The sequence below is a fragment of the Lates calcarifer genome, linkage group LG10, assembly GCF_001640805.2.
Source record: "Lates calcarifer isolate ASB-BC8 linkage group LG10, TLL_Latcal_v3, whole genome shotgun sequence".
Classification (NCBI taxonomy): Eukaryota; Metazoa; Chordata; class Actinopteri; family Centropomidae; genus Lates; species Lates calcarifer.
Window position 1 is genome coordinate 3244292 of NC_066842.1, and position 19060 is coordinate 3263351.

The 19060-nt window shown below is 43.2% G+C and overlaps 1 protein-coding gene across 1 annotated transcript in view; it reads left to right on the forward strand.

Moving 5' to 3' along the window:
* poc1b (POC1 centriolar protein B) overlaps positions 1–18772 on the forward strand; it is a 32168-nt gene extending 13396 nt beyond the window's left edge. Inside the window, 2 exon segments of the mRNA XM_051073281.1 lie at positions 17012–17311; positions 18078–18772. Coding sequence (XP_050929238.1) covers positions 17012–17311; positions 18078–18218 — 441 coding nt within the window. The 3' untranslated portion in view covers positions 18219–18772.
* Positions 18773–19060: the final 288 nt, after the last annotated feature.

The window sequence follows — 19060 nt, forward strand, 5'->3', positions numbered from 1 at the left end:
GGATTTAATGTGACACTTTCAACCAGGATGTCTGCTGCCCATCCTCTCTGTTATTCCTTTCCTGTCTCTCTTCCTCTGAGTTGTTTACGTGTCCAGTAATCGCCAGGTTGGCTTTCTCAGGGGTAAACGGATATGAGTCATGCTCATGCTTGGATATGTGTCAAGATTACATGGAAAGATTAACCTACTGTTGTCCTACATACATCTAAGCTGTCCATATGTCTACACATTTCTTTCTTGAATACAAATCATTTTAGATAGCTTGTTAGTTACACGACCAAGTAAATAAAGTACAGGAGGGAAAGCAGGCTTTAAATATACAACAAAACACAAAGAAAAGACAAAATATTCCCAAAAAATGCATCGTCTTTGTGGCACCTCAGTATCCTCTACATCCCATTCTACCATCCTTGTTTATTGTTCCTGGTCACACACAGCTGTTTAAGTATTAACTCTCTGTCTAGCTGCACAGCATTACGTAACTGCCATTCAGAAGAACAGTACAGCCTGTGAATGGCCAGTGTTACAGCTGGCTGCTTGTTACTACAGAATTGCTTGAGTGAATGTGATTGTGATGTTGCAGGGGAAATGGGATACGTCGATGAAAGGTGCTCAGATTGTCAGTTTGCAGACAGTGTAGGTTGATTACACTTTTGTTTTGTCCCATTTGAATGGTATTGAATCTTAAATAGAAGGCGAAGTGCTGCGAGAGCAAATTATATTGATTCAAAATTTAGAAGAAGAAGAACCAGGACTCATTAAGAAATGGACCTGTGGTGTAAAGCTAGCGATGCAGCAAAATCTAATCTCTGCACATAAATATTTTAAAGTCCATCTCACACGACACAGCATTTCCTGCAGCATGGTGGAAGGAGATGATATTTTTTATGTTGTTATCCTAATTTCACACAAATGGAGAATATTCTGGTGACTCGGTTTTCAGTATTTCTTCTGAACAAAATTTAGTGAGCATTCAGGAATCTTTGTAAGGACGATCAGAGAAATACTAGTAGAGTAATTCAGACTTATAATTTCTGACATTGCATTATCTGAGCCAGTATAATTACATTTCCTATTACGCAATTATTTTCATCATCTTCATGGCGGCAATATAAAGCAGAAGATGAGTATTTGATAACAGTGCTTCTTGAGGTGGATCTGTGATTTACTCAGTTAATTCCTTCAGTTTCCCTTCATTAACATCACACTATGAATAAACCGTGACGTATTAAAAAGAGCCCATTATATAGAAATAAACTGTATAAAATGGAACAAAATCAGCATAAATGTCCTCACTCTGACCCACTATTATCCTCTTCGAGAATATGACCACATGCCACCTTTGTGCTGCAAGTCCCCTTGTGACCAGCTATATTTGAACACTTAAGTGAGCATAATGAAAGGAAGTCACCCGTTTATTTCCCTCTCTACACTTAGTTATTCTTAGAAAGTCCCTTCGCTGCTCTGATGAATCAGTTGCACCACTTCAAAGGCACTGGCCTGAACTGACAGTCAAGAAACATCCAGCGATCTTGTGACACACAACAGGAGCTGTTGTGTTTGGCATGGCTCATGTGAGGGCAATTGACAAGAAATCTGGTCTACAAGTGACACAGTGATGTCCCAGGATTTGGCATGGATCGATTGAAGTATGCATCAGGAATCCAGTTGCTTAAAATTGTCATGTTATACAGTATATGTGCTGTACGTTCCTGTGGTGACTGCTTCAGCAGATTGTTTGTGATGAGTAGAAACTGGTTGACATTTAGTTTAGTGTGCTGATTCAAGTTTTTACACTTCATAAACTGCCTAGTGCAGCTGTGTTAAATTATTAGCATAAAGGCTTTCATTTGCTGTTTTTTTTTTTGGCAGGAGTTGTTGTCTTAAGACGCGTTCAGACTGGGAAAAAACCCAGATTCTACAGATGGTGCAGTCACAACAGACGTACGCACCATGCAAACATTCAGCATGAGAAGAACATGCGAACATGGCGAAGCTGTGTGACTCTGAATCATGAACCTGTCCCTTCTCCCTTTATCTTTGTTCTTCTCTTCACACTCTAACACAAAGACAGTCGAGTAGTCAAATTTGTGTGCTTAAATTCATTTCACGTTCAGTCTGAATGCAACTTTTGAGAGCTTGGGTCGGCTCGGGAACAATTTGGGGCTATACGCAAGAAATTAATGCATGTTACGCCTAAAATTAAATTAGCAGTTTATATTTACTCTGACAGAACCACCTGAAAGCTGAAGCAAGTGACTGCTGCTGCTCCGACTGTACATTGTTCTTTGTTCCCTGTCTTCATCTTTGTTCCTCTCCTCTCCCAATCCCTCTCTTATACAGTCTATGGCCTGAAGCAGTGGGACTTTGCTTTATAATAGACCACATTTCTTATGTTCCTGTCACAATAGCCTCGGAGTTTAGAAGAGCCCAGGAGGAAACACTTGCGCAGTCTGTTGACCCACCTGCTTCAGGACAGAGTGGGCTTGAAGGTTTGGCTTGTTTGACGTTAACCCCTGGCCCTTGTGGAGGTGGTACAATGAAGATGACAAGAAGGGCTCCACTGTTTGAAATGTTTTCCTTCTCTCTCAAATGTTTCCTCTGAAGTTTGCCCAGTAGGACCTCTCCTGCCTCTGTAGTCTTCTCCCTCCCCTGCAAAATCTTCCTCAGAGCTACAATATGTATTTCTCCCTCCCTAAAATAACAAATGAGTACAATACATCATAGATTACTCTATGCTTGCTTTTGTGTGTGAAATAGTGTTCTGATGCACACTATCCTCTTACATCTTCACACTTCGTTAAGTTTTCCCGCCTGGCTTAACTTGACCTTTGTGATGCAGAACTAGGGTCACACTTAAACACATGAGTGTATGTAATATGTGTGTGATTCGTGCAAATGTATTTATGTACTGCATGTAGTCAGGGAAGATTCACACACCCTCTGATGTTTGCATGTATCCGTGTGGTTGAGTGGGTCAGTCCAGAATCAATAACGTGATCCTGTCGTAGTCCTGCAGTGTCAGCCCCGCTCATAATGACGACAGGCATTTATATACTTTTTAATAGTTAAATTACTTTTTACTATATATTCTAGTTGCACACTTCAAAGGACAATGTAGACTTCCATATAATGTCATTTTTTTGTGCCAAGGCAAGATCAGGCAAACCCTGAGAACCCGGACACCCTTTTGTTCTGGCCTTGAAAGCACAAAGTGGACAAGATATTTTTTTTAGCAGTACACCCAGAATCTGATGTAACCATCCCTTGTGCTATTTAGACTGAACGCCCACATATAAAGCTGGCTTTGATGTTAGAGGAGGCGGCTGAACACAGGAGTGTCACGGGGGTTACCAAATACTCACCCCCTCTGCCAGCTAATCTCGTCACATCTCCAGAAATTCAAAACGTAGATTCTTCTTCCTCAGCAGCACCCACCTCCACCACCCACTTCCAGCTCTGCTCACCTCAGAGCTCACGTTGTTGGAAGTTTTGAGTGAGTTTCCAGTGTATTGTCTTCCCCTGAGTCCCGGTCTGGGTGGTGGAAATGTTCTGCTCAGAGAAATGGGCCGATCGTGGCTTTTGCCATTTGGATAAATCAGCTTTGGACACAACACTAAACTGCTAATCTCTTTGTTTTCTGCAGCCTTTAAAGCACATAGTATGCAGGCTTACCCGTTTTCAGACAGGACTTTAATTAATCAGGATCAAGTGTTGTTAAATATCTCAGAAGAGGAGCTTTATTCGAACAGAGCTGCAGCTCGTTTTGCGGGAACTGATTGTGGGTCACATCGTGTCTGATTTTTCACAAATGTAGTTCCCTTTGCATCACATATATTAACATAACTCCTTTGAAAACAATTTACAGAAACCAAAATGTGTATGTGAGCTGTGTATTTATAGAACAGCACTGTTTCCGTGAACACACACTTTTTCTACGTGACACCTCCTGTTCTCAGAAAATCTATCGTGGTCCTCATGCATCCCATCGTTTGATGTGTAAGGTCTTAGCAGCGGATGTCAGCCTAATTTAGCTCTTCCAGCCGGGGTCTAATCTGACCCCACAGTGCTGCTACCAGAGTCAGATGTTCAAGAGGATGAGGCTCAAAACAAGAACAAACTATCACAGATTCACTTTCAGACGCTGTAATTGTGAATGCAAAGTTGAAAGTTACATTTCTCGGGTTGCTCTTGCAATCTACCTACACAGGACATGGTAGTGCTTCAGGAACGTTTTCTTTGTTCGTATCAAATTGTCAAATTTCAAATTACTTTAAAAAACTGAGCTCAGATTTGATCTAGAAGTTTTGGACGCACAAGCTCCGCGGCATGTTGCAGTAAACACCCAAACGTGTTTGTGAGACATTATGGAGTGTGAATCTGTGTGAAAGCCAAGAAGCTGTTTCTAAAGGACCTTAACAGATAAGTGGTATAGATAATGGATGGATGGATGGATGGGCCTCGAGTCACGGAGGACAGTGCAACATATACACGTGCTTTTCATACTGTCTTCACCTTTGCACCAAAAACAAAAGCTGGATAATATTAATAGGAGCACAGCTGTGCACAAGATGCACACAGGCACTTATAGGCCTACTCATGGAAATATATGGACACGCATGGACATGTTGTTTGTGTCTCTGATCGGGGGCTGAGAGGTATCTTGGTGCTACAGGACCCATGATGACAGACCACAAAGCCCACCTGTGGCTGCCAGGGCCTGGGGCAGCTCTCTCTGCTCCCTCCTGCCTGTACTGTGAAGGGCAGAGGCACAGCACGACCTCCGACCCCCCCACTGCTCCAGCTGCCAATCAAGCAGCCCAGCAACCTCAGCCCAAGTGCTCCCTCCCTGCTCTGCACTGCTAGCTGCTTCCACTTTGAGGGGCCCAATCAGCTGGCCTCTCTTGTCATTCATTTAGCCACCTGCTATCAGTATTGGCATTTTGGAGCAGGGCTGGAGAGTGTTAGAGTTGCCTGTGGATCGTTGTTGACATTTCAGTTTGCAAGCCCAATGTCATTTTCAGCCATGATAGATGAAGATACCTTTCACTTGCCACTGCAACATTAACTATTACACTCTCATCTACTGCTGCTTCTGCTTTAGTGAAGTGGAGCAGGCTGCTCATTGTTTCAGAAGGATTTCAGTTACTTTATTTCATCATGGAGTGTGGCAAGTTCTCTTAAACTAAAGAGGATAACCGCTGCTTTAATGGGGAAGATGTATGTTGGGATGCTGAGTGTTATTGTTGAAGGCGAACAGTGTTACCCTGCAGAGCTGCTGCTGCACATGGCTCACCTCACCTCTGTGTTTTGGCTGGTTCACTCCATGTATCTGCTTTTTGTATGTCCACACTTGTTCATCCAGCAGGTACAGTACTTATATGTGTTCTCCCCATTTAAATAATTTCAATAGTCTCATTCTATCGCACTATACTTACATTTGACTGAGGTCAGTGAACCTTGAAATTTCCTCTCTTGCATTGAGCCTCCCTGCCGCCTTATTTCATTGCCACGAATTTTGATTTTAGTCAGCATGTGTATGTGTGGGTGGGAATGTCCATTAAAATGTGAATAATGTGGGTAAATCTTACTAAGGGGCTTTAAAATGGGCTAATCCCATGCAAAGCCACAATGACGCTCATTCACTTCCTCACTGTGAAAGGATTCGTCTCCACTTGAGACTTTGGTGGGAACGAAACCAAAGAAAAACCTCTGGTTGGGATATGAGTTGCTGAACTTCTCAGCGAAAGCCTCATTTCCTCCCTAACAAGAGACTTTTCTTGGGAACCTCAGCTGTGTAATGTCAATCCATTCAAAGCTCATTTAAAAGAATGCTATGCTTAAGCTATAGGCGCAAATTATCAACACTGACACTGTTCAGATTGGTTTAATACAACATGGGATTTTCTGTGTTTGTCTTTTACTTTAAGCTAATGCCTCGTGTGGCATTGGAGTAATCCTGGTTTCCTTTCATGGGATACTCAGACTTTGTTTTCCTTTTTCATGAGCAGAATCTGAAAGTTAGTGGTGCCTTTGAAAGATCAAGACACTCACCACAAAACTCATCTCTCACATAGAAATGTTAGCAGTGCCGTAAGATGGCAACACTTAGACTGTAACGTAGTGAATCACAACAGAGATTTTGCAACCTTCTAAATATTGTTTCACTCTGTTGCGATGGCAATAACCAAACATTGATCACAACCATCGCCTTCCCCTTTTTGTGTCTGCGCTGTTTAGTCAGAGGCATCATTCGTGGATGATTAGCAAACGGTTGTTGTAGGGCGTATCCGTAGACACTGGGAATTAAATAACCTTAAGAGCCACTGCCATTTGGCACGTAACAGAGAGAAAAGAGGAAGTATAAAGAAGAAGTATAGTAGAAGAGAGAGGGTGAAAAAATGAGGGAGCAATGTAACATGAGGAACCAGAGTTGCTGACTGACTCATAGGATGCACAAGAGCCAAAGAAAGAAAGGAACTGAAAGTGGGGAAAAAGAGCATGTTCTCCGGTGTCTGGGTTGACGACCTGAGCTGTTGGTCTTCGCCTGGTTTTGTTGAATGTGTGTGCCTCCTGCTTTGCTCTGTGTAACGTTGTTAGTTCACATTTTGGCAGGAAGGACACTCTTAAATCTTATCCACATGTGCAACATTAATTAAACCTGTCCACTTACAAGTGAACCTTGAGGGCCACGTTTCATGTTCAAGTCGCCATGACAGTAAACATCCTGCAGAAGTGTCCTTGAGCAAAGCACTGATTATTCTGGGGGGTACTGCTCTGCTGCAGACCCTGACCTCTGATCTCTCTGGGGATCACTTACAAAAAAAACCAAAAACAAGTATGTGTATACAGAGTATTCCAACAGTAAAGAGCTAAAGAGAAGAGAATATTTTATCATTACTTCACTTAATGAGCCTTTGTAAGAGAAAAGGGAAAGCCCTGACGCACTAAGGCCAATGATGGATGTGGTTGAGCATCTGATGTAGTTTTTGTGTTGTGTCAGAGACCAGTGGGCCCACCACAGAACCCCTTTGTAGGATCTGAAACCTCAGGGTCTAACTTTAGTCCCTTCCTCTGGCTCTAAATTTACAACCAACAAACTGGCAAAGCATCCAGACGCTAAACAGGACTCCAGACTGTGAAATAAAGACTTACAGAAGGTAGAGGCAACAGCCCAGTGTAACAGGTGAGGGGGGGAAGTATGCAAATAAAAAACCTGGCTTACGTTCAACACATTAAACAGTGGCCCTGTACCACATGGTAAACACAATTAACGACATCAGGACAAAGGCTAGAATTGTGTGTGGGTGTATTTGCATGGGTGTGATGTGTCTGAGTGTGTACACTGATGTCCCAGGTGTGAATGTGTGTGTGTGTATCCGTATCCAGTGGGGTGAAGGCCTCCAAAGTGCATGTTCACTTCAACTGAGTGTATTTGCTATGTGGGTGTTTGCAGAGTGAATTACAGCCCAGTCAGGAAGACGTGTTCCTGCCACCTCAGCCATACTCGGGTTTAATGGCGTGCTTATTTTGGTCTCTCTCCCTCCTTTGTCTTTCTTTATCTGGGCCTTAACTAACTTGTAGTGAAGGTTCAGTTAACGTCTCTCTGTTTTTTCCCCACAAAAACCACCACTCATCTGTTGCATTTCTCTTGTTATAACCTTGACTCTGTGCATTTAATCTCACGTAAAATCAGCACCTTGTTTGGTGTAAACTTTCAGCGCCCTTTTGTTGTCATTGTCATAATCCAGCTGAGTTTGCTTTGTCCTCTTATCTTGGTGTAAAGAAAGTTGTGACGTTTGACGTTAATGATCAACAAGGTTTGTGGAAGGTAATGTTCACTGTCACTTAGGAAGAACTGACCTTTGCAGGAGCCACGTAACTGTGGCTTTAAGAAGTTTCTGAGATGCCGTTATCGCCGTTATCACCATCATTTTTAGTGTTAATACATGGGTCACTTCTATTTTATATTATTCTACTCTTGCACTATTAATTGTGAGCAGCACACTCAGTACTTATTAACCTCTGTTAGCCTCAGTAGCTGTATTAAAATCTGCCCCATACTCAAAGGAAACATGAAGTGTTCAAGTGGAAAATGTATAGTAGCACAGGAACTGTGGAAAGCACACAATAATCAATTATCCCTGCACGAGGGAGGGCTGGGACATAACCTTCTCAGAGGCAGTCAAATTTAATTTCCTGCCCCTTGTTGGTCTGGTAATGCCATGTTAATAGCTTCCTGCTCTCATGCATTACAGCCACACTGCCACACATGCTTGTTTATTTCCGCCACAGCCTGCCTGCTTAACCTCACTGTTACATGGATGACCGATTCTCAACGCTGAAATACACCCAGACACAAGCACACATGCTCACGCAGAAACACACTGTAATTATTGTCAAGATTACACTAAACTGCTCAATCGCTTGTGAAAAATAAAGTGGAATAAAATGAGCCAGACTATATTTTGCAAACCTACTTTGTAGTTGTGTGCTTGCATTTTTAATATTTCTTTTAGTATTTCTGACCACAGAGCAGTCTTGATTAATTTATGTTCCTCCCCATACAACATTTAAAAAGCAAGCATATTTTGAAACCTGCATTGTTAAGCCTCACAATCCTCTCCCATGTTTTGTCTTTAAGACTTTGACCCTTTAAGCAGGGAGGCATTGCCTTATCCATGCACCTGAAGTTTAGCCAGAAATGCCCACTCTATTAGTGTGATGCCGTATAGCTTTCCCTTCCTGATGTGTGTCCCATCATGATGACTCATCTTTGACATGATGTTATTATACACACAGGAGGAGCGTCCTCTAAGAACAGGGCACAGGGACACCAGTTAATGGGCAGATGCTTTTTTTCCCTAATTGCATTTACACCTGAGATCTGATTAGAAATTCACTACACCACCTGCACATGCACTCTCTCACTTCTCATCTTATTTCAGCTGCAATCTATGCTGCTTACAGTAACAGTTGTTATTTTTACATTGCGCCTGTTTCTCCCATGAGTTTATGATTTAAATATTGTGCTGCAAAACTCTGCTTATTTGGACGTTTGCCGCTGTTGGAACCTTTTGTTTAAATTGTGTCTTGAATCAACCTAATCAAGGGTTTGTAGTCCATTCATCATGGACATTAGTCTGTTGTTTTTACACCAGACAACTGGTGATAATGAGGGCCTTTCAGCTGGCACTGGTCCAGATCACGACTTGTGCTCCAGTGTGACTCATTCCTCTTAAAGGAGAGGGGATTCATTGAAGGCGTCTTCAGACCATGAGCTGGATGTGAAGAGAGGGTGGGATAGCTCTTTCTGGCTCATGGTCCCTAAACAATCCACTTCATGGCCAATAAAGCCTGTTTCCACACCAACGCTGCAAGTGCTCGACGATATTTGATGAACACTGGGCAACCTTTTTTGCTGCATGCTTTCATCTGAAGCTCTCTATTGTCAGTACAGCTTCCATTTTTAGCATGAGTGGGAGCCTGTGACCCTGTTAATGTAAGTGCTGTGTTCTGCAGGACCGAAAACACCCACATATCTCACATGAATATATTATTTACAACTTTGGAAACATCTACAACTTAATAATAAGTAATGTAATTAGATTTGAGCTGGTGAGCTCAGGTCTTGGCTGTTTGAAATAATGATTGACCAGCAAAGACTTGTTTTTGAATGGTCTTTGTTGATCAGTGGTAAATTTGGTACAGGAGTTTTTTCGCTGCTATGCTGCTGTTTTTGTTAATTTGTTCTTAATTAGTTTTGTTCTTTGTCCTTAATTACCTCTTAAGGTTTTGATCCTGGTTAAATTCGCCCCTTTAAACACAATTCACAGAACAATGTGACTTTTTAAAGCTGATAAAGTGATCGTGTTTGCAAAGAGCAGCGCGTTTACAGATGCAGAGTCATGTCTAAAGAATGAATGATGAATGTCAGTCCAGTATCCACAGCTCTGCTTTGGGTCTCCACTAACTCCTGAGGGAAATCTGGCTCTCTTTCTGCTCCAGGCAGTTTTGGTTCATACTGGCAGGTGTTAAGTCATGAATAAGATGTGTGTTGTTGAGATAGGAGGTGAAGTCTCATTATTCCGAGCTTTCTTCACTGTTTTGTGTTTTCTGATTTTTCAGAATTCCCCACACATTCATCACTTCCTCTGATAAAATTATGACTATCTCGCTCTTGGGTTTGAGCGATAAGATTGATTGGTGGGATGTTGGACCTCTGTCTCTTTATTACCTCTCTCTCTTTCTCTGTGAGCTAAGCAGAGCCGGGGCGATGAGTCATCTTCATTCTTGGTGGGATTCGGCGACAGATGCTCACTCATTCATCCTGCAGAAGTGGGTCAGAGTGCCGAGTTCATCTTCACACTAATATACTGCGTTGTTCCTCTTTCTCTTTCAGACTGTCTCCTGATTCACTCACATAGTTTTTGCTTCTGTCTCTGTCTCTTTCTGGACACAGTATCTTATATCCCCACAGACAACCGAGTGCTTTTGACTCACACTAACCCCAGCTAATACATTATGTTTATTTTGGGCAAAACACCAGCACAGAATTACTTTTGAAGACACGTTATGTGCCACTGCAAAACCACAGAACTTCCTCTAGTGGCCAGAAATGTGTTTGCATTACTTTACACAGGTAATTAGACTTCTTGTTCAGGTTTATTGTGCAACAACACACCCTGAATGTGATGAATATGGTGATATGTGTTGGTGTAAACAAAGACAGTGAACTTGGTTAACATTATACCTGCTCACCATTAATTAAGAATACATTATTTTCTTTTAGAATATGAGTTAAACATAATTTTCCGTTCATCGTTCATGTAGAGAAACTCTGTCTCACTTTTTCTGTCTCCATCTGCCAATACTCGCACATTTTCAGGAATACATCTTGCCTGCCATCAGGATTGAATCCACACCTTCCATCCTGTGGCATTTATGCATAAATTATCAAATGAATGCTGACACTGTGGTGCAACAGCAGAGCCAACAAGGACCCTTGTTGCGTAAAGCCTCAGAGCATTTCTTATGAATAAATGGCTGCGGCGCTGCATTCATTCAACAGGATTTGTATTTATGGAGGACTTATTGTGTGTCTGCTGGTTTTGGCTCACATGTTTGCATGCTCCAGTGTGTTGTTGTGAGCGCAACTGTTTTAAAATGAGTGAGAAAATGCAGCATGTGCTCGTTTAGTGTGTGTTTTTTCTGTTTTTAATGTTCGTATTGTTTAAAGCAGTTTCTTTGCATGCGTGTGTGTGTGTATACCAGAGGTAGAGATATCCGGCTCAGCTGCCACTGAACCAAAGCAGGATGGTGCTGGGTTTTTAAAAAATTTTTTATTGCCCATGGTTGGGGTGTTTACTGCCCCGATTCATGTGTGTTTGATGCGGTCAGAAAACACACTGTATTTAATGGCAATCCGCCGCCGCGCGGGATATTTTCGTCTGAGTGTGTGGGTGGCTTCTGTGCGGATGTCAGAGACAGACAGATAGAGGAGAGAGAAGGAGGGAGGGTGAGAAATAAAGAGGATGTATCCACTTCCTCAAAGCCACATGAACCCCCCCCTTGGCTTCCTGTGCGTCTTTCAGCTCCAGCCTTTTAAAAAACATTAACATCGCCACACCTCACCTCTGACAAAGATCCTGTTTGATCATATCAGCGTTTCCAGCTAAAGTCTGGTAACGTGACTTGCCTCTGTTCCCCCGTGTGCGTATGTTTTGGTGTGTCAGTTTGTGTGTTCATAATGTGGGTGTGAACATCCTTCACTGTGTGTGTGTGTGTGTGTGCGTTTTGTTTGCCCCGGTGCGGGTGTGGACACTGCACCTGGGTACATGACAATTAGGTGTGACAGAGATGAATGGAAAAGGAATCCTCTGATGTGGTGTCTTGGCAATACTGACAGAAAACAGCGGCTCGCCAGCTTTAGCTGCCACCTGACTTCCTGTTAAAGGTTAAAGGTCAAAGGTGGAAGGGAAAAGGATATTGTGTTACACATGTAACAGCAACACATCGCAGATTTTTACATCTCAGTAAAGTTATCAAGGCAGCAATCATTTCATCTTTTCTTGCAGCAGTCATTAAGTAAACAATACAAATACAGCTTTCATGTGCTTGCAGATATTTCACTGGCCAACACAGCAACTTCTGAGTTAAAGTTGCATTTCACTGCAGGACAGGCTGAGATGGATTGAACTTGTTTGTCTGAACACTGCGTCTGCAGTGGCTCTCCTGCTGCGTCAGTGGACTGGCCTCATACTAATAACTCACCCTGCTGTGTCGGTCAGTTACACACATTCAAGTCTGTATTTCTTCACTTGTAACGTGTGTTTTCTAAGGTGTGTGTTGCGAGGAAGGATAAAATAGTTGGTTGGTTGATTTCAGTCTAAATCCGAAAGACTGCTGCTGCTGCAAACACAACCTGACTGCAGCCCACTGTCGTAATTTCTGTCTGGCAAATTGACACCTGCTTACAAAAGCTGACTTCCTGGGGATGTGTTGTGTCACTTCTGTGGGGAAGGAGCTGTAGCGAGTGTAACAGGTTGAGGGAAACCTGTTGGGTTCGTCTTCATAGGCAGCCTCTGCTCTGGGACTGTTTTTAACGATGCAGAGATCTCTGGGAAATAAAGAATAAAACAAAACAAGTCACCCTGCATCATATTTAATTGTCTCACTGGATCTTAAGTTCACCGAGTCCAAGCGGGTCGCCTCTCCGTGACTGTGTGCTGAGAAGACTAGGGCCTTGACTGCTGTTAATAATCAAGGGAAGAATTCTGGAGAGTGACTCCAGCTGTGTGAGTGTTAGTGGTGCTAGTTGTTGAGTGAATAACTGTGTGTGTGTGTGTGTGTGTGTGTGTCCGTCATTTGGCACATAGGGCAGCCAAACAGTACGTGTGTGTACGTGCCACCATTGCTGTTTGCTTGCGTGTGTGTTGTGCGTTGGTCTGCGAAAATAGGAAAGTGAAACCAGGGCGGAGGGTCAGGGCCAGCTAATGCCCGCTTTGATTTTTAACAAGGATTTCCTCCCTCCATGGAGCCTGCTTTATTAACGGCATTACATGGCATCCTGTGACCAGGAAACGCTCCCTTCCCACCACCACAAAGGAGTGGAGAGGGTACACGCTGGAGTCAGACTATATTTTATGAAATTGCTGTGCTATATTCAGTTCAAAATCAATCATATCCATCATGTCAAAAGGTAAAAAAAGTGGCCAAAACCAGATTTTTGATTAAAAATAGTGCTCACACTCAGGTCAGCGTACGTTCACTGATTCACTCACTCTCTCGTTCTTACTTCAGCTCATTCCCATCCCCCTCGTAGCCTCTCAGATCATGACCATGACATGACCGGACAAAGGGCACAGGAGGAAGTAAAGCAGCGGTTTGTTTACCACACTCCTTACAGATGGAGCCTGACAGTCGCTAATAGTCCGTTTCCTGCGTGCGCCTCAGCAAGCGACAAAGTGAACCACCCGCAGACCTGTTTGATTGGCTGATTGTTTGAAGCACTCACGCCACCTGCACTAAAAGAGCTCACAAATATTACTAATTGGACTGTGTGTTTGTGTGTATTCCTGAACAGAGGTGTGTCTGTGTGAGTCTGTGTAGCTTGGATATATTCTGTAAAGACCAGAGAAAGTAACCTTAGTTAGAGTATCCTGATGGTTTTTGATGTTGAGGACTGATTGATGACTGATTTCTCATCCCATTTATCCCAGTCACGATGATCCCTGTTTTGATTTTCAGTCCTCCTGAGTGTTTGCTCGACTGTGAGCTCTTGTTGCAAAAGGTCATTTTATTTATTATTATGAAGAGAAAGTCTAAGTGTCACATGCATTATTACACCGTAAGGGTCATTTTATAGAATTTGTGCAGTCACGCTCTCGTCTTAAGAAGCAGATCTAATATTTGCTGCACCGTGGTCAACATGTAAACGCAGCCGGTGCTCGGCATCATGAGGGCAGGCGGCTCAGTGTGAATACTAAACATCACAAGAGCTTGAGAGCCCATCTGTGTCCTCTCCAGTGGACACGACGCTCTGATCAGTGTGTGACAGAGACCCGCTCGCCCTGCAGTTTAAATTTTTGACATTTAGTTTAGCGTGCCATAAAGTCATTGTGTAGATGCACGCCATTTTAAATGACACTGATGAGTGGAAAAAGTGAAGTTGCATGTCGCGTCATGAGGAGGATTTTCAATGTTAAGCAACAAAGATCAAGCTGTTTTTTCTTCTTTTGAAGATGAGTGTGTGGCTTCAGGTAGAGCAGGAAGGTGAGGGGCGGTGCAACATCAGAGAGGCCCCTCAATTAAGATCAAAGAGCTTTTTTATGTGAGGGTCACAGTGTCTGAGGTTTCCTGCCAAAAGAGAGAGCGCAGCTAATTCTGGTGCTCATGGTAATCATGTTTTTGATCAGACATCTGTGATTTGATTTAGAAATGGAGGGGAGACTATTTTTGATCTTCCCCTTGAGGATGCCTTTGTTAGATGCTGTTAACATGTTAACACGGGCAGCTCCTCTGATAACATTACTATATTAGGTAAATCTTCTGCAGTCATGTGAGCAGGTAACGTGCTGTCAACAATATTAGCAACGAATAAGGCAGCTTGACAGAAGATGGTGTCGTCTCTTGCCTTACATCTGATTATCAGAACACTTTAAAACAAAGAATTATGAATTATATGTAGCGTACACTGTGAAACATTTACTTGGCTTACTACACACAACAGTTTCTTCCTTCCTCGCTCCACCGTCACCCGTACGACCTGATAACCTTTAACAAAACGTTCTGTGCTGAGCGTCTGTGTCCCACACAATATAATGACAAAGCTACGTCGCCTGGTGCCACATAGAGACAACGGTGGACATTGTTGCCTCACTATCAGCACTGGGACACCGTCACGTCACTCCCACTGGCCCCTTATTATCACAGTGTGCGCTGCCACCCCGGCCTAACCACCCACTCATCTCCCATCGGACAGAAAACTCCAGCTGGCAGCGAGCCATCGCCACATTCCTGCCACTACTGACCGTGGCTACAGCGAGCCGTGACCCCTGACATACCACAGAGCTTAGCCGAGATGATTTTAATCTCAGAAATGACCTTTATGATTATGATGCTCTTGTTGTAGATGTTATGCTTTGGCTCTGCGTGCTTTGAAATGGTCATAATTAATCTCCCTTTACACAGGTGTCCTTACAGGGCTTCTGTCTTGACATATTTGTTGCATAATTCTCAATATTTAGCTGTAATATGATGTTACTCTTCCTTTGAATGTGGTGTATACGCCCGGTTCTCTGCTCAAAGGTCGTGGTTTAACATGTGTTTGAATGAGCCTGCATATGCTGATGTGTGTGTGCACTGATTGACACTCAGGCCAGCGGGGGCACCCTGCCTGTTAAACGTTTGATTGCACCCAAACTTCCTGGCGGAGGGAGGGGGTTCAGAGGGATGGAGGTCTGGATCTGCTGAGCGTAAATGAGGTGAGCAGATGTCGGCCAGATGTGGCCGAGGAGGAGGAGGAGGAGGAGGAGGATAAAGAGAGAAGAAAATAAAGAGAGAAATGAGCAGAGATATCAGAGACTCAGCATCCACACACTGACAGCTTTGTTCACCTCCACTCGGGAGTTAAGAGTAACTCTCCCTCCTCCCTTCTTCACACACACTCCTCCCTCCATCCCTCCATCCTCTCCTGCCTCCCTCCACGCTCTCTTTGAAGTGAGGACAGTGCTCAGGAAGCGAGCTGGAATCGATTGCTCCATGCATTAGGCGAGGAATGTGTGACACCCTCCTCCTCTTCACCCTCTTCTCTTCCTTCCTCCTCCGTCCTCCCGACACATCCCTCATTTATTTTCCCCCTTCTGTTCCTCTTCGTGCACCTCCACCTTTCACGCAAACCGCTGCTGTTGTTTTAGCTTCACTTGCTGCCGTTTATTAAAAGTCTAGACTGATCTGGGAACAGCTGTAGTGAATGAACAGGAAGTGTTTGTGAAGAGCTTAGATGGATCTTTTCAGCAGAACTGTTCAGATCAAAACACTTTCATTCAATTTAAGAAATGTTTAGAGACTTTTAAGTTGCTAGTTTGCCAGTAATACTAAACTCCAAATGTTGGTATGGATGGTTGTGTTGAGAAAAACAAAAGCACTTTCTCAGCAGCCACTGTAGAGCTACTGTTGTGCACGTGTGAAAGTATTTAAATGTGAAGTCATGCTCTGTCGTCTCTGTCTGGATAAATGATGAACAAGGGAAATGTGTCCCTGGTTAAAAAGAACACAGTGTTCTCTTATTTTTTCTCCGTCTCTCTCGCCATGTGTTTTTCTTCCGCTCGTGAAAAGGAATATCATTTTGTCAAGAACGCTCTCTGTAAATGTAAAGGTCAAATAAAGACGAATACATTTTCTCTGTTTTGCTCTCTGGCTGTGTCTCTCACTGCCTTGGAGTGCAAACGACCTTGTGAACTTGTTTTTAGCCAGCAAGTCAGTCAGTCAGTCAGTCAGTCAGTCAGTCAGTCAGTCAGTTATCCAGCAGCGTGAGTCATCCACCTCCTTCAGTCTGCCAAGTTACAGCAGGCTCAAGGCCTCCTCTGACAGAACAATGAGGCAGGAAGGATGTTGTCTAACCCTGCCCGGTGTTATGTGTCACTATTACATATTAGTCAGTCTAATTAATACTTTGGTTCCTGTACATTTCAAACAGATTTAGGGTTCAGTTTATGTAGCACTTTTACTTTAACCTCAGTTGTTGAATACTTTTAAAAAGAAGTTTCTTCTTCTTCTTCTTCTTCCTGTTCCTCCAGCAGGTTGTTGAAGCAGGCTGGACGCCTTTAATGGGGTTTTATTTTGAGAGCCCATTGTTTTCAGTGGCATGTCCTCAATTAGCTGTCAGGGTTATCACAAAGGTGATTTGATTTGCTGTGTGGGTAAAATCCACGGCAAGACCTGAGCCCAGCACTTATGTCAAAGATATCAATCAGCTTTTCTTTTCTTTCTTTCTCGCTTTCATCTCCAGCTCTTAAACGGTCAGACACACTTGACGCCCACGCAGGCCGCCGCCAGCAGCCGCCACTCCAATGGTTTGCCGCCGCGTCATGTCGCCAGTTCGAAAGTGGAAGGATGGAAGGGAGACAAAAGTGCCGGTAGGGCAGGTTTGAGCCATGCTGGGGCTAGCAGGGGAGGAAGAGGAAGGAGAGAGGAGGAGGAAGAGGAGGAGAGAGCGGAGACGCACCCACTCGAAGTCCTCTCCGGTCATCCATCGAGTCTGGACTCTACCCTGGGCCACATTGTTCAGCAGCTGGATATTCTCACGCAGGTCAGTTATTAAGCTGGGTAAAAATGGAGAGATGAATACGAAACGAGGGAAGCAGTTTCAAGAGTTCAGATTTGAAAGTTGAGAATCCTTCAGGACACTTTCACCGATCATGCCTTCTGTATCAGATCCAGACTGAAATCTGATCTGTTTTTACTGGGAGCAGGTCACTAATCCCCTGTTGAACATGCAGCATTTTTACACGAGAAAACAAACAGACACGAGAGGTAGATTTATGGCTTACCTGTCCTCCTCTGCACCTGTTTGAACAGGTGTCACTAGGCTAATGATTTAACCTGCTAAACCAGTTTGTCCAACTTTTATTATTCCTGTATTTGATTTCCATCTGAATGTTCTTACATTTCACACAACAGCGTCTAAAATGTATGCACACAAATGAAAAATATGACCCTCCATAAAAGATATCTGTTGGATTTTCTACTTCCCATTTTTCAAAGGAGGGATAAAATGAAACCTAATGAACTGACAAACAATCTAGACATTAGAAATATTTCATTTCAACAGGCTGTGTCGCCGTGGTACAGTCCTCTAATCAGAAGCGTGATAGCTGAGCGACTCTCTGCATCAAGGCCAAAGTGTTGCTGCTCGGAAAAACACTGTGACATGTCAGAGTTAAAAAGCCTCTTCTGTCTCTCTTTAGCTTTTATGTTAGGATTGATTTCAACTCCTGATTTTCTACTTCTATAATTAATCTATGACGGCTCTATAATTATTATACCCTCCCGCCCCGCATCCTGGCTTCACACAGACCGTTTCAGTGCTGGAGGAGCGTCTCACCCTGACTGAGGACAAGCTGAAGGAGTGTCTCCTCCACCAGTCCAAAGTCCTCAAGGACGTGCGAGCATCAGGAGGAGGGAGGTGGAGGACGGAGAGCGAGGAGACGGACTGATCACCTCTCTAAACACAGGCCGAACAGCACTGACTGGACATGGGTGTGTGTGGGTGTGTGTGTCGTGATACTAAGTGTCCACCATGGTGGTCTCTCTCAGGGGTCAGTGGGTTAAGTGTGTGTGTGTGTGTGTGTGTGTGTGTGTGTGTGTGTGTGTGCATATTCTCTCCATGTCTTTCTTCACCTCTTAAGAATATCCAGCTGTATGGCCAAGCAGACATTCCTTTTGTGTGTGTGTGTTGACGTGGATGTTACATCCAATTCGGACAGCTGCAGCTATGAAAACAGACGGTGCTTGTCTGCTGTATGACCTCTGTGTGTGTGTGTGTGTGTGTGTGTGTGTATTAGCACATATTTTAGCAGTTTGTTGCTTCTGCAGTAACATTTTTCATTGTAGTGTGCGATTTTAAAACCAGGTTGTGCTACATATCGCCTCAAACACACCTCCTCATATACATCTAATTTAAATGAATAAATGATGCTATATTGCACTAATGTTATTAGTATTGTCTGTATTTCTGTCCAGACAAAACTAAAAATATCTCCAACCTGAACTTGGACTCGTTAAAGGTTTTGAGTGCTGGGACATTTCACTCTTTTGACTCCTTCGTTTTTAGTTCGCAGCTTATTTTCGTAGGTCTCAGAAAATGTTTTAGTTTTTTGAAAATCACTGCTGTTACAGATCTTTATTCTGATAGATCATATCACTTAAAAAAAGGTCCCAGTGCTGCCAGGAAAACCTAAAACAATGTGAAACATTGGGAATAATAAACTTCAAACTGGACGTTTGTTTATTTAATAAATGAAAATTATGTATAAAAATTTTAAAGTCAAACAAGTGG